The 11,943-nt window shown below is 51.2% G+C and overlaps 2 protein-coding genes across 27 annotated transcripts in view; one reads left to right on the top strand and one right to left on the bottom strand.

The window, feature by feature from the left end:
• The first annotated feature begins 1,017 nt into the window (after positions 1–1,017).
• On the top strand, positions 1,018–9,850 carry Rpusd3 (RNA pseudouridine synthase D3). 5 transcript variants are annotated; one of them, NM_001398863.1, is given in 9 exon segments: positions 1,018–1,129; positions 1,402–1,547; positions 2,348–2,392; positions 2,473–2,572; positions 3,027–3,134; positions 3,207–3,291; positions 3,449–3,572; positions 3,925–4,064; positions 8,652–9,846. In NM_001398863.1, coding segments are annotated over 9 exon segments (861 nt in total). In that variant the 5' UTR covers positions 1,018–1,028; the 3' UTR covers positions 8,664–9,846.
• Positions 5,689–11,943, bottom strand: part of Ttll3 (tubulin tyrosine ligase like 3) — a 23,819-nt gene continuing 17,564 nt past the window's right edge. For 5 of the 22 annotated variants that reach the window (XR_015685657.1, XR_015685653.1, XR_015685654.1 and 2 more), the window contains 5 exons: positions 10,910–11,345; positions 7,166–7,448; positions 6,596–6,672; positions 6,203–6,429; positions 5,689–6,015 (listed from right to left, as the gene is read on the bottom strand). Coding sequence is in view for 17 of the 22 variants with exons in the window: in NM_001429203.1 (NP_001416132.1) it covers positions 5,758–6,075; positions 6,203–6,429; positions 7,166–7,448; positions 10,910–11,345 (1,264 nt within the window). In the remaining 5 variants the exon portion in view is untranslated. 22 annotated transcript variants of the gene reach the window in all.

The raw sequence follows: 11,943 nt of genomic DNA, 5'->3' as shown, positions 1-11,943 counted from the left end.
TATTTCTATTTCACTGTTTTTATTATGTGCATAAATTGTTACTTTTTTTTTAATGAGACAGAGTTATATACTCACTTTGTGTAGACTACTGGAATTAAAGGCCCAGTCTGTATTTTATTGTTAATTATGGACATATGTATGAGTTGGAAAGGTGTTAAAGGAGGTTGTGAGTCCAAGGCTGTGGGTGCTGGAAACAGCAAGCAATCTTTTTTTTTTTTTTCTTTTTTTCGGAGCTGGGGACCGATCCCAGGGCCTTGTGCTTGCTAGGCAAGTGCTCTACCACTGAGCTAAATCCCCAACCCCAACAGCAAGCAATTAGTGACCTAGCTCTGAAGTTTGTTTCAATTTATGCCTATGTATGTTGATTTTGAGACATACTGGCCAGGGTGGGACTCACAGTTGTTTACTTTTCCTTCCTTCTTTTCTTTCTTTCCTTTTCTTTTCTTTTCATTCGTTCGTTCGTTCTTTTTTTTAGTCAGGGTTTTCTTTGTGTAATCCAGGTTTGTCTCATATTCAGCTTTAACCTGCCTCTGTTACAGGCATGCACCACCACGTCCAGCCTACCTTGGTTATCTTTTCATGTATCTGTCTGTGATCTTGGTCTTTGTGATCTACATATGCGGTGCTGGGAATCGAACCCAGAACCTCGTGAATCCTCTCTACCACCTGAACCACAGCTTTGGGACCTTTTGTGTCATTGGCTGTTACCAAGCTCTTGCGGTTCTTCACCTTTTCTCCCTCGGCTTTACAAGGGAGGTTTTCAGTTTGAGGTTCTCCAAAATTGAAACGACAATCTGCAAGTTCGCCCCTTTTTATTCTAAGACACGTATTCTACTTCGAAAAAATGTCCAGCCAGAGCCCTAAATGTCACTTTTTCTTCAGCAGAGGCAAAGCTCAGATCCCTGCTTCGCTGAACTGTCTCTGCTTTGATTGACAGCCTGCCTAACCAATCTGCGCACGGAGGATGTACGGGGGGTGGGATTGAGCGGTCCTTGGACACGCGTGCGTACTGAGTGCTTGATTCGGCTATGGAAGCCCTGCGAGCTTTACGTAGTGTCTCTGTGGTCTGGCGGCCGGGGCTGGGGTCTAGCGCACGGCGGAGGGATGCAGGCTTCGGCACCGAGGCCCGGTGATTATAACACCCCACTTCCGTGTAGGGGAGACACTAGAACAAGGGGAGGCACGAAATTCAGATCAGGACATGGTTCTAAGCCCGACTGTGTTGTGTGACTCGGCACTAGATCCTTGGCGCTCCAAGCCTTTGCTGCCTCTTCTGTAAAGTCTTGGGGGAAGGTGGACCTCAAATGTCTGTTGAGCCCGGGAATTCTGAGACTTTTGTAAGAAGAGGCTGGAGTAGGCAGAGTGGGAGGGGGAGGTACCAGTTTCTACCATGTTTCTCAGGCGTCGGCCTCAACCTCAACCTCACCGCTCCAGCAAGCGCAAGGACCTAGTGGAGGACCAGCCTTTCCCCGGGCTGCTGCGGGCAGAGAACCTCGGTCTGGAAGAGCTGGCTCAAGTCCTGAGAGCAGCTGTGGTGGATCAGAAAGGTGAGGGGAGCCTGTTACTCCTGTGCCTCTGATCCCCTGTAGCTACAGGAGCCGGGCCAGCAGCCTCAGCATCATGAGGAGAGGCGTAGACTTCTATTCCTCCCTGTGTTCCAAGAGCAGCTGTAACAGAAGTTAGTTTGCTATCAGAAAAAGCTTTGGGGTTAGTTATAAGCTGGCCTCTGTAAGCGGCATGCCTCTTGGTCTTATAAAAGATGGCTGCTCTCGCAGAGAGGACCAACGTTGAGCACCCGCATAGGGCTTCACAACTTTGTGTTCATGTAGCAGTGAGGGGGCTTCGCAATACTGGGATAAATATGGCTCCTGCCTTGCGAGATCAAGCGTCTTGATGTAGAAATACCGAGTAATCACTGCTGACCACAACTGTAATTCCAGGACTTGGGAGGTAGAGGTGAGGAGGATCAGGAGGATCCTGATGAGTTTGAGGCCAGCCTAGTGTTTGAGCCCCCCTCCAACCCCAGCAGTCAAGAACTGTAGAAGGGGCGCAGGTTATCCTGAGGTATGTTTGGAGCCAACGGCAATGGAAGCCTAGAACAGCAGGCATGAAGGCGCTGAGGTGTAGGGATTAGCAAGTGCAATTTTCTTTCTTTCTTTCTTTTTTTTTCCGGAGCTGGGGACCGAACCCAGGGCCTTGCGCTTGCTAGGCAAGCGCTCTACCACTGAGCCAAATCCCCAACCCAGCAAGTGCAATTTAAAGTGGGGTTGGGAGCTTATAACCCCCGAGGCTGCGCTGTGTGCAAACAGGCTTCTCTGCTTTTGCTGACATCTATGAAATGTTTCAGGACCTCTGGTGACACTGAACAAGCCACAGGGTCTGCCTGTGACAGGTATGGGCATGGGCAGGGAGGGAGAGGCTGGGGCAGAGATGATGGGATGGCGCTCTGGAAACTTGTCCTCTCCCTCCCAGGGAGACCAGGAGAGCTGACATTGCTGTCTGTGCTGCCATGGCTGAGCCAGGCCCTGGGACTCGAACACCAGGAGCTCCAGGTTGTGCGAGCACCTGGAAAGTGAGTGATAGGGTGGCATTTATTTTACACCCACTGTATACAAAAGTCTTCTTCACGTGCCTGATACATGGTAGACCCTTGGACGTTAGTGCTAACTCTTAGGACATTTGGCTCTTTCTCTAAGGTCAGAGAAAAGGTCTCATGACTCTCTTCTCAGGGCTGGACTCTAGTCCTGGTGTTACTATCCAGCCTTTAGCTGGTGTTCCCTTAGTGGGGGTGGGGGCTCCTTTAAAAACAAAAGATTTGTTTTTAGTTAATGTGTGTAGAGTGTTTAACCTGCATGTATGTTTATGCACCACAGTGCTTGTCGGGTGCCCTCAGGGGCCAGAGGAGGGCATCAGATCTCGAAGTGGACTTGCAGACAGTTGTGAACCACCATGTAGATGCTGAATGCTGGTCCTCTGCGAGAGCGGCCATCTAGACCTCTTTTTTGTGATTTGTCCCCATCTTCCAGGGAGGCCTCTGGGCTTGTGCTCCTCTCCAGCTGTCCCCAGACAACAAGCCACCTGCAGAAGTTCTTTACCCACTCAAGGAGAGCCCAGAGACCCACAGCCACCTACTGGTGAGAGGGTCACTCCCAGGGCTTAGGGAAAGTCCCACCTGGCTGCTCTGAGACCTCTTTTCCCTTTCTTAGTGCCATCACTGATGGTGTCCCTGAGCCTTCTGAGGGGACAGTCCACATAGCTCTGAGGCTGGAACGAATGGATGGCATTGATCTTGTAAGTCAGAGACCACCGGGGGAGGTGTGCCCTCCAGGCTTCATGTGGGGTGGCTAGTTCCGCTGTCTCCTGACAGCCAGTCCTAAGTCAACTGGCAGCAGGGGTGGCTTAACAGAGTCCTAGGTATGTGTTAAGTCATTCTTGACTGGCACCCTAGGCAGTCCCAGTGACGTCCCCATCTCGAAAGGACATCCAGGAAGGTGTCAAAAGGACCCTCAGCCATTTCCATGTGACGGCCACAGGCTGTGGCTGTGCTCTGGTCCAGCTGCAGCCACTGACAGGTGGGTCCGAGCAGTGCTCTGCTGGGGATCTGAGGCCCGTGAGGAAGACAGTGCTTACCAGCCAGGGAACATCTGGTGGACCCCAAGAGTGTGTGAGTGGGCAGTGAGAGGCTGCAGTTTTAGGTGCATACCCACAGCCTAGCACCTGGCATATATCCTTATTCATAGAGGCTTCGGTTCTGTTGGGTTGGACCCCCAGGCTGGGGGGCTTGGCAGCTGACACTGTTATTTTCTCATGGTCCTCTCTGGAGGCGGAGGTCATCTCACAGTTCCTTACGATGTAGGGATGGGGGCAGTACTGCATGGTCAGGAAGAGCAACTGCCTCCCAACCCCCACTTTTCCACGTTTCAGTCTTCCCCAGTCAGCTGCAGGTGCACATGGCTCTACAGCTCTGCCCAATTCTTGGAGACCACACCTATGCGGCTCGCGTGGGCAGCGTTCTGGGCCAGCGCTTTCTGTGGCCAGCAGAGACTACCAAGCCCCAGAGACAGGTAGGTCCCCTGCCCCATATGCCTCCTCTTTGTGGGTTGGAGAGACTGTGTCTCCAGATACCGTGCACATTCGGACCAGGAAGCAGCTGGCTTGCTCTCTGGGGCCACCTGTGGTCCTGTGGTTGCTGTGTGGCTTAGGTCTCCTGTCCATGAACTGAGGGGGTGGAAGCTGACCTCAGGTCCTCACATCCCACCGTCCTTTTGAGCCTTTCTCCCTCGTGTTGAGTCCAGTGGATGGGAGTGCAGCAGGAGCGGGCCTGGCTCTAGGCAGCACTTGGGACCAAGACTCTGGCTTTTTGGCCAGAAGGGGAGACCGGAGGCTTGTATGAATTGGGGTTTCGAGGGCCAGGTCTGTGCACCTCTTTTCGTGTCTCATTGGCCAGAGGCTTAATCACATGGCTTCACCAAACACCAAAGAAGCTGAGGAAAACTCTGCCTATCTGTAGAAACATTTACTGCAGTTAGACCAGGGAGGTCCTGCAGGTCTCCCTCCCTTTGCATGAGCGCTGGGTGCTCCCCTGGCTGGAACTCAGAAGGCCGCTGTCTCCCGTCCCAGGTCCTGGATGAAGCCCTGCTTAGATACCTCCACCTGAGTCCTTCCCAAGTGGCCCAGATGCCTTTGCACCTGCACCTGCACCGCCTCCTCCTCCCAGGCACCAGACCCAGGGACCCCCCGAGTGAACTTCTGGCTCCCCTGCCCCCTTACTTCTCTCGGACTTTGCAGTGCCTTCGGCTCTCTCAGCAATAGGCCCCCGGGTGAGAGTAGAATAAGAGCTGTGCCCCCCTCAAGGACAGTGAGGTGGTGCTGAGCACAGCCAAGATCCTGGGCTCCGTGGTCTGACACACCTAAGATCAAATCCCAGAGAGGCCACTTGACTGCTGTGTGGCATTGGGCAGGTGACTTCTCTCTGGACTTAAGATAATAAAAGTTCTACCTCACCGTTTGGTTTACCAAAAATGAGAAAGCGAATGTTTACCAGGGACTGTGCTCTCTGCTCAAGTGAACAGTGGCCAGGTCAGGATGTAGCATCCGCTACACTCCTGGCCAGGAGGAGGTTGGTTTGGTTTTGAGAGCAGGTCTCTCCATGCATCCCTGGCTGGACTGGAGCTCAGAGATTTTCCCGCCTCTGCCTCCCGAGTGCTGGGGTGACAGGCGTGCACCACTGCGCTCTCCACCCCACAACACGTTCACAGGCTGCACATAGACTCTGCTTTGGAGGGACGGCAGTCAACCCTCCACGGGTGGGAAATGCTGTGCTGCACTTGGATCTTCCAGTTCTAGGTGGTTTGACTACCCCTTCACGGAGGGGAGAAACAGACCTGTACCCTCTGGAGAAGGGCCGTCTCTTGTCCTCGTGTTGTGTGCCCATCCGATGCCATTCGGCCAGTCCTGGGGGGAGGGACCCTTGACGGCTCGCCTTCCACATGCTACCATTTGCAAGCCATGTCTCCTTGCTCACACTCACCCTCCTCCTCTGTGTGCCACAGGCCCTTCCACACCCACACACACTCCAAGACTTCCTGCCAAGAAAGCTAATGCCCACGCTGGGCAATTGTGAACCTTTCGGATGAGCAGCTCTTGTTCTGAGCCTTGCCTCAATTAGCCACGCCAAGCCCAGAGAACTTTACTTGCTTTTTTTTTTTTTTTTTTTTTTTTTTATTTGATGCTGGATCCAGGATGGGGCAGTGAAGTTCAGAGCAGGGGTTTCTTTAGCCTCGTGGCCCCTACAGGCCCCAGACTTTGGGACACCAAAATAAGGGTTAAGGGGCTGGGGAGACTTAGCCTCTTCGTGGGGTATGCCTCAGCCCTGGGTCTGTTGCCGAGTCTGGCCTTGAACTTGCCTTTGGACTTGACTTTCCTGTGGGTGCTAGGAAGAAGTCCGGCTTCAAAGGTCAGAGGCCAAGAGGCACTTCCAAAGTGGGGGCCTCGAAGGTGCAGGGGAATAGCAGCCTCGGTGTAAAGGAGGGGAGGAAGAGAGAGATGATCAGGCCTCTGTCTTGGAACAGGGTTCTGTGGAAGACAAGCCCTTCCCTGGTGCGCTGCTTGGTCTTGGTGCTGCCCTCTGCCTGTGCCCTTCTGCCCCAATCCCTCTGCTCAGCACTACCCACTAGGGTGTGCAGCTTAGCTCAAAGCCCACCTTTCTGGGCTTCAGCATGCTAGGTGCCAGTTCGAGGTCAGGGTGAGGTGGGAAGGACATCGGAACCTTGGCAGTAGGTAGAGTCATCAAGGCCTTGCCTGTGGTTGACAGAGCCTTAGAGCCCACCAGCTGGCTGTGCTGGAGTCTGTGGACCCGGCTCTGGGGTCGGTGCACACGGGGAGAAGGCAGCCAGGCCTTGATGTGGAGACTAGGGAAGTGGAAAGGGTCTGTGGGAGAAGGGAAACCGTGAGGGCTGGCCTAGGTCCCAGCCTGACCAGCTATCCCACAGGGTATGTGCAGAGGCAGGGGGTGGGAGGTGTGGGCAGATGGAGCCCCTCCCAGCTCCTCCTCCAGAAGCAGTGGGAAGAACACAGGGTTGGGGGTCCAACAGACCTGGGTCTGCATCCCAGCTCTGCCCCTTCTGAGCTGTGCAACCTCGGGCAACGTCCTTAAACTTCCTGCTACCTCGGCTGGAAAATGGGGACAATAGCACCTACCTCACTAGGGTGTTGTGAGGGCTAAGGGGGCGCAGGAAGGGCATGATGGCAGCACCTTTCTCCAGAGAAGAGTGAGGGCAAAGCCAGCTAGGACAGCAGAGGTCTGGACTCCCAGGACGCGCACTCCAGGACTGAGCCAGCCCTGGCATCTTCTGATCTAACTGCCTGGCAGGGTGACTACTTTGGAATACTCATTTGATTGTATATTTAAAGACAGTTGGTGAACAGCCTCAGGCTGGCTATCATTCATGGCCTTCTGACAGCAGAGTAAGCTCAGACACTTGGGAAGGGCTTGGAGAGCAGGTAGCCCTGGGAGGATGGGGGCATTTGGGAAACGTGGTATTACCCCAGGCCTCAGGCTTTTTCACACCCAGAGACCTGTTAAAAATGTGGCCCACCCTGATGTTGGGGTGCTCCCACTTCTGGAGGGTGAGGCAGACCAGGGCCGTGGCACTTTTTGCCTTGCCTTTCTTCCCCTTTCCAGGGACCGGTGTGGTGGCAGTAGTTTCTGGCTTCTCGGCGGCGGTGGTGTGTCCCAGGCTCTCGACCCTAGCATTTTTCCTAAAAGCTGACCTGTGGGTAGGGGAGCCTGAGCCCTTGCTTTCCCCAGAGCCTTGCTGGGTCAGCAGATGAGGGAGTGATGAGCGGAGGACCCCTGTCCGCCGATGTCCCACTGCCATGGGCTTCTTGATGGTAGAGCCCTCTACTACGAGCCGGATACCCACGTACTGGGGCACCTCCACAGCAGGCTATGGGACAGGAGAGAACAAGGCCATCTCAGACACTAGTGCTGGAAATTAGGGCCCAAGGCAGAGACAGATAGAACCAATTTCTGGGGTGTCTGGTCAAGAGGCACATCTGAAAAACAGGAAGCTCCTTTTGTCCTCAAGGGACTTAGAGGACCTACAGTCACTGAGCCCTAGGGAGCCAGAAAAGCAAAGAGCCATAGCCAAGCAGACAAGCACTCGACTCCACTGTCCACCAAGGCGACTTCTGGCCTGTGTTAGAATTCAAGCGGTGTCATGCCATGGGCAGCCAGAGATGGACAGAACTGAGCCAATGGCTTCCTATGTGGAAATGAAATTCCCATTGTGAATACCAAGAAGAGGGAGGCATAGTGCCTCTGCTGTCCTCAGTGAGGCCTCTAAGGTCAGAGTAGCCTTCTAAGAATAGGGAAAGCTGTAGGGGATAGTGAGCTGCTGGACGTGGGTGCTGAGACCTGAACTTGGGTCCTCCTTGAGAGCAGACTGCTTTGAACTGCTGAGCCATCTCTCCAACCCAGCTTACTTTCCTTATAGCTTACACTGTGTACAGCAGCGCTGCTCAACCTTCCTAATGCTGTGACCCTTTAACACAGTTCCTGATGGTGTGGTGACCCCCCCCCCAACCACCAAATTATGTCATTCCTATTTCATAACTAACTTTGCTACAGTTAAATAAAGTAAATATCTGATATTCAGATTGATCTTAGGAGACCCCTGTGAAAAGATCGTTTGATTCCCAAAGAGCTCGCAGCCCAAAGGTTGAGAACTACAGGTCCATGGCACTATGTTGTTAGCAACAGAAAATGGACAGATGGACAAAGTAATTCTGGGGCAGGGGTCAGTGTTGATGTAGATAAAGGTACTTGCTGAGTTCAAGCCCCAAGACCCATGGGAAAGACCCATGACTCTCACAAGTTGTCCTCTGACCTCCACGTGTGTGTTGTGGCATGTGCAACCACACACATACACAAACTCTAACAGGATAGGTAATACAATAATAATAAAAAAGGATGACAACCACCTTGGTCGAAGAAGGTCAAATTTGGCATCAGGAATTAGGAGTCTGCTGGTCGTGCTTTGTGACAGTCAGAGGTGGTGCCCAGCTTCACTTTAGTGGGTTTTTTGATTTTGTTTTTTGCCAAAAATCTCCACCCTTGAACCTCATCAAGTTGTTAACCTATTTTCTAGTTTACAGGATAGACAGAAAACTGACTGAGCTGAACAGCGCAAGGAGACAATCAGATAAGCCAGAATGTGGGACAGTGCTACAGGCTGGCCAGCCTGGCCTCCAAAGGATCAGGACGCCAAGAAGGAACCACTGGAGCCATCCTAGATCAAAGGAGATCAGAGACACAAAGCTACCAGTGTGGCCACCCTGGGTACAAACTAGCCTCAAAAACATCAGTAACAAAAGACGACTGGGGACAAAGGACGCCTGAAAAATGCCTGGCTCAATCTTCCCAGGCACCCAGCCATTCAGTATTTTGCTTGTTTATCCTGAAACAAGGCTTCATGTAGCCCAGGTTGGCCTCAAGCTCACTATGTAGCCAAGGATGACCTGAAACTCCTGATCCTCCTGCTGCAGCATCCTAAATATCGGGGTCACAGGCTTGTGTTGTCATGCCTTGCGAAAATTCTGATCAATTTTAAATGGCAAGGACTTCATCTTTCCCCTTTCCTCTGCCCTCTTCCGTGATTACGCTGTTTGTTACGGGGTCTCGCTGTAAAGTGCCAGCTGGATTGAGTTTGGCCACGTAAGCCAGGCTGGCTGTGAACTTGTGGGTTGCAGGTGTACGTGTGCACTTGCTTAATTTCCTCCTTTACATTTTTTAAGCTGGAGCTATGACTCAGTAGTAATAGTACTACACACGCCTAGGAGGCAGGGCCCTGAATTCCATCCCTAACACCTAGGGATAATGTCCTTTACAAAAACTATGCCCTGAGGTTGGGGATTTAGCTCAGTAGTAGAGCGCTTAAGGCCCTGGGTTCGGTCCCCAGCTCTGAAAAGAAGAAAAAAAAAAACCAAAAACTATGCCCTATTGCCAGCACATTATTCTAAGACAGTGGTTCTCAACCTTTCTAATGCTTGAATACAGTTCCTCATATTATGATGACCCCCCCCAACTATAAAATTATTTTCATTGCTACTTCATAACTATAATTTTGCTCCAGTTTGAATTTAATGTAAAATAACTGATATACAGGATGGTCTTAGGTGACTCTTGTAGAAAGGTTATTTGACTCTCAGAACTGCAAGACTCAGGTCATGTGCTCAGTATTCCGCTTTCCTGCAGTAAACCTAGGCCTTTATGAATCCCAGCTGGAAGACTCCTACTTAAAACTGCCTTCAGCATTCAGAAACTCTTGAAAACATTCTTTTAAAGTTGTATTTGTGTGACTGTTGTTTTGAAATAGGGTCTCACTCTAAAGCCCGGGCTAGCCTGGAACTCAAAGTGACTCCTTTTTCAACCTCCTGAATAAGGTTAGGTAGAAGGTTGAGTCCTATTTGTCCAGCTGTGATAGCTAATGTACATCATGGTCTAGCTTGGACCGGGAAGCCTAAGGTATTTATGAAGCGTGCCCTGAGATGTCTCTAGAACCCCCAGAGGGCTCTAGCCTAATGGATGACTCCTCATTGATGGATTCAGAATTCTGATAAACTGTTGGGAGACTATAGCACTGTGGAAAGTCAAGCTTGGTTAGATAGTTTATTTCCAAGCTGGGTGTCATGATTTTTACCTATAATCTTGGTGCGTAGGAAGCTTGAAGCAGGAGGAATGCCATGAGTTTCAGGCTAGCCTGGGCAACAGCATAAGTTTTTGGCGAGCCTAGGCTATATAGAGTAATCCCCTGTCTCAAAAAAACTAAAAAAAAAAAAAAAAAAAAAAAAAAAAAAAAAAAAAAAAAAAAAAAACAACAACAAAACAATGTTTTTGGCTGATTAAAAAAAAAAAACCCTATACTTATTATAAATAAGCAAGATCAAATCTGCTTCTGGAAAAAGATGAACAATAATTATTATAAAAATAATAAGGGACACTAGAAATTGACTCTTGATAGGCCTTGCAGTTGATGGAGCTCTAATCAGCCCTACTGGGTCCTAAAGCTGTCCTTTGTGGCCTCTGTCTAGGTACCCATGAAAAGCCCCGAGGCAGATCAAACTGCCCTATTCTCACAGCTCACAAAGGAGCAGCCAGTTGTAGTCTTGCTTTACAGACAGAAAATGAGGCTACCTAGGGGCGTGGGATTGCAACTGGAGGCTGAATGGGTCCCAGAGCCCCTGAATATGAACTCGGGGCATTAATGACCCTCAGAGGACAGTAACCTCCAGCTCACAGATGAGTCAGGCCAGAGGGAAGTGTCTGATAAGACACCTGTCTTGAACTATGCCTCACAGGAGATCCCAGGACTGTGAGGTTGCCTGTGGGGATGCTGGAGCATCTTACCTGCTTATAGATGAGCTCAAAGGCTCCTGTATCGCAGCTGCGGTCCATTCGCCGGTCGATGACCACACGCAGGGTATCTGCTTGCACACCAGCACAGAGGCGGGCAGTGACAGCTGTGGAAGGTGCCATGGTGGGGCTGGCATTGATTTCAATCAGCCAGGGCTGGAAGTCTTCCCCAAACACAAAGTCAGCCCCATAGAGTTCAAAGCTGGCCTTCCGACACTGCACGTTGTCCTGGGAGGTCTGCAGGGCATGGATCACGGCAGCCTTCATGCCAGGCACAATGACAGTGGACCACGCCTTTGGGGCATCTACCTCCTGCAAGTGGGCCTGAAACCTCTGGCTGGACCACATGTTATCCGGAGGCAGCATTGGGTGTCGGTGACAGGAAGCCTCCAAGTGTCTCTGGATGGAGTTGTTACACAGGTGCACAGAGCTAGAATGCAACAGAGAGGCAGGATCAGCCTTGGAGCCCTACACCCAACCTCAGAGCTTCAGACGAAGTCCTGGGGTCAGCCATTTTGTGAGCTTAGCTGAGACAGGCCTCTGCTGAAAGACAAATAAGACAGAATGTGCCCTTCCCAACTCCAACCCCATTCACCTAAGGCCAGAGCTAGTTATCCCAGAACACTTGGGTGTAACAGATGGGCCACAGTAGCAAGTGCTTTCTGCCTACTCCCAGCTCACTCTTTCTGTGCATGGCAGGAAATAAGATGGAGAAAATGACCCAGAGTCATGAAAGGGAAGTCAAACCTCAGTTTCACCAGTGATTAAAATTACATTTAACTTGTTCGCCCTCACAGCTCTAAAATGGCAATGACCCACCACTTCATTGTGTTTTAGAAACGACTGTGATACAACCAGGCAAAAACACTTATGCCATGTGAAGTGCTTAATGATAAATAGCTACACTGTACTGCTGCTCCAGCCTCCTGATGTGGAGACTGAGGCTGGTCATTTTCTTTAAGAGAGTCTCACACAGCCCAGGCCAGATTCAAACTCACCAGGTAGCTGAGGATGAAAGTTTACACCCG

This window comes from Rattus norvegicus, chromosome 4 (genome assembly GCF_021556685.1).
Source record: "Rattus norvegicus strain SHRSP/BbbUtx chromosome 4, alternate assembly SHRSP_T2T, whole genome shotgun sequence".
Taxonomy (NCBI): domain Eukaryota; kingdom Metazoa; phylum Chordata; class Mammalia; order Rodentia; family Muridae; genus Rattus; species Rattus norvegicus.
Note: the sequence above shows the minus strand (reverse complement) of the source record. Positions and strands in the feature narration are given on the sequence as shown.

Bases quoted from the DNA above. Each gene is read 5' to 3' on its own strand.
- Rpusd3 (NM_001398862.1), top strand. From the start codon at position 1,029: ATGGAAGCCCTGCGAGCTTTACGTAGTGTCTCTGTGGTCTGGCGGCCG. The intron at 1,548-2,347 runs GTGAGGGGAGCC...GAAATGTTTCAG, and splicing joins AGCTGTGGTGGATCAGAAAG to GACCTCTGGTGACACTGAAC. The intron at 4,065-4,620 runs GTAGGTCCCCTG...CTCCCGTCCCAG, and splicing joins CTACCAAGCCCCAGAGACAG to GTCCTGGATGAAGCCCTGCT.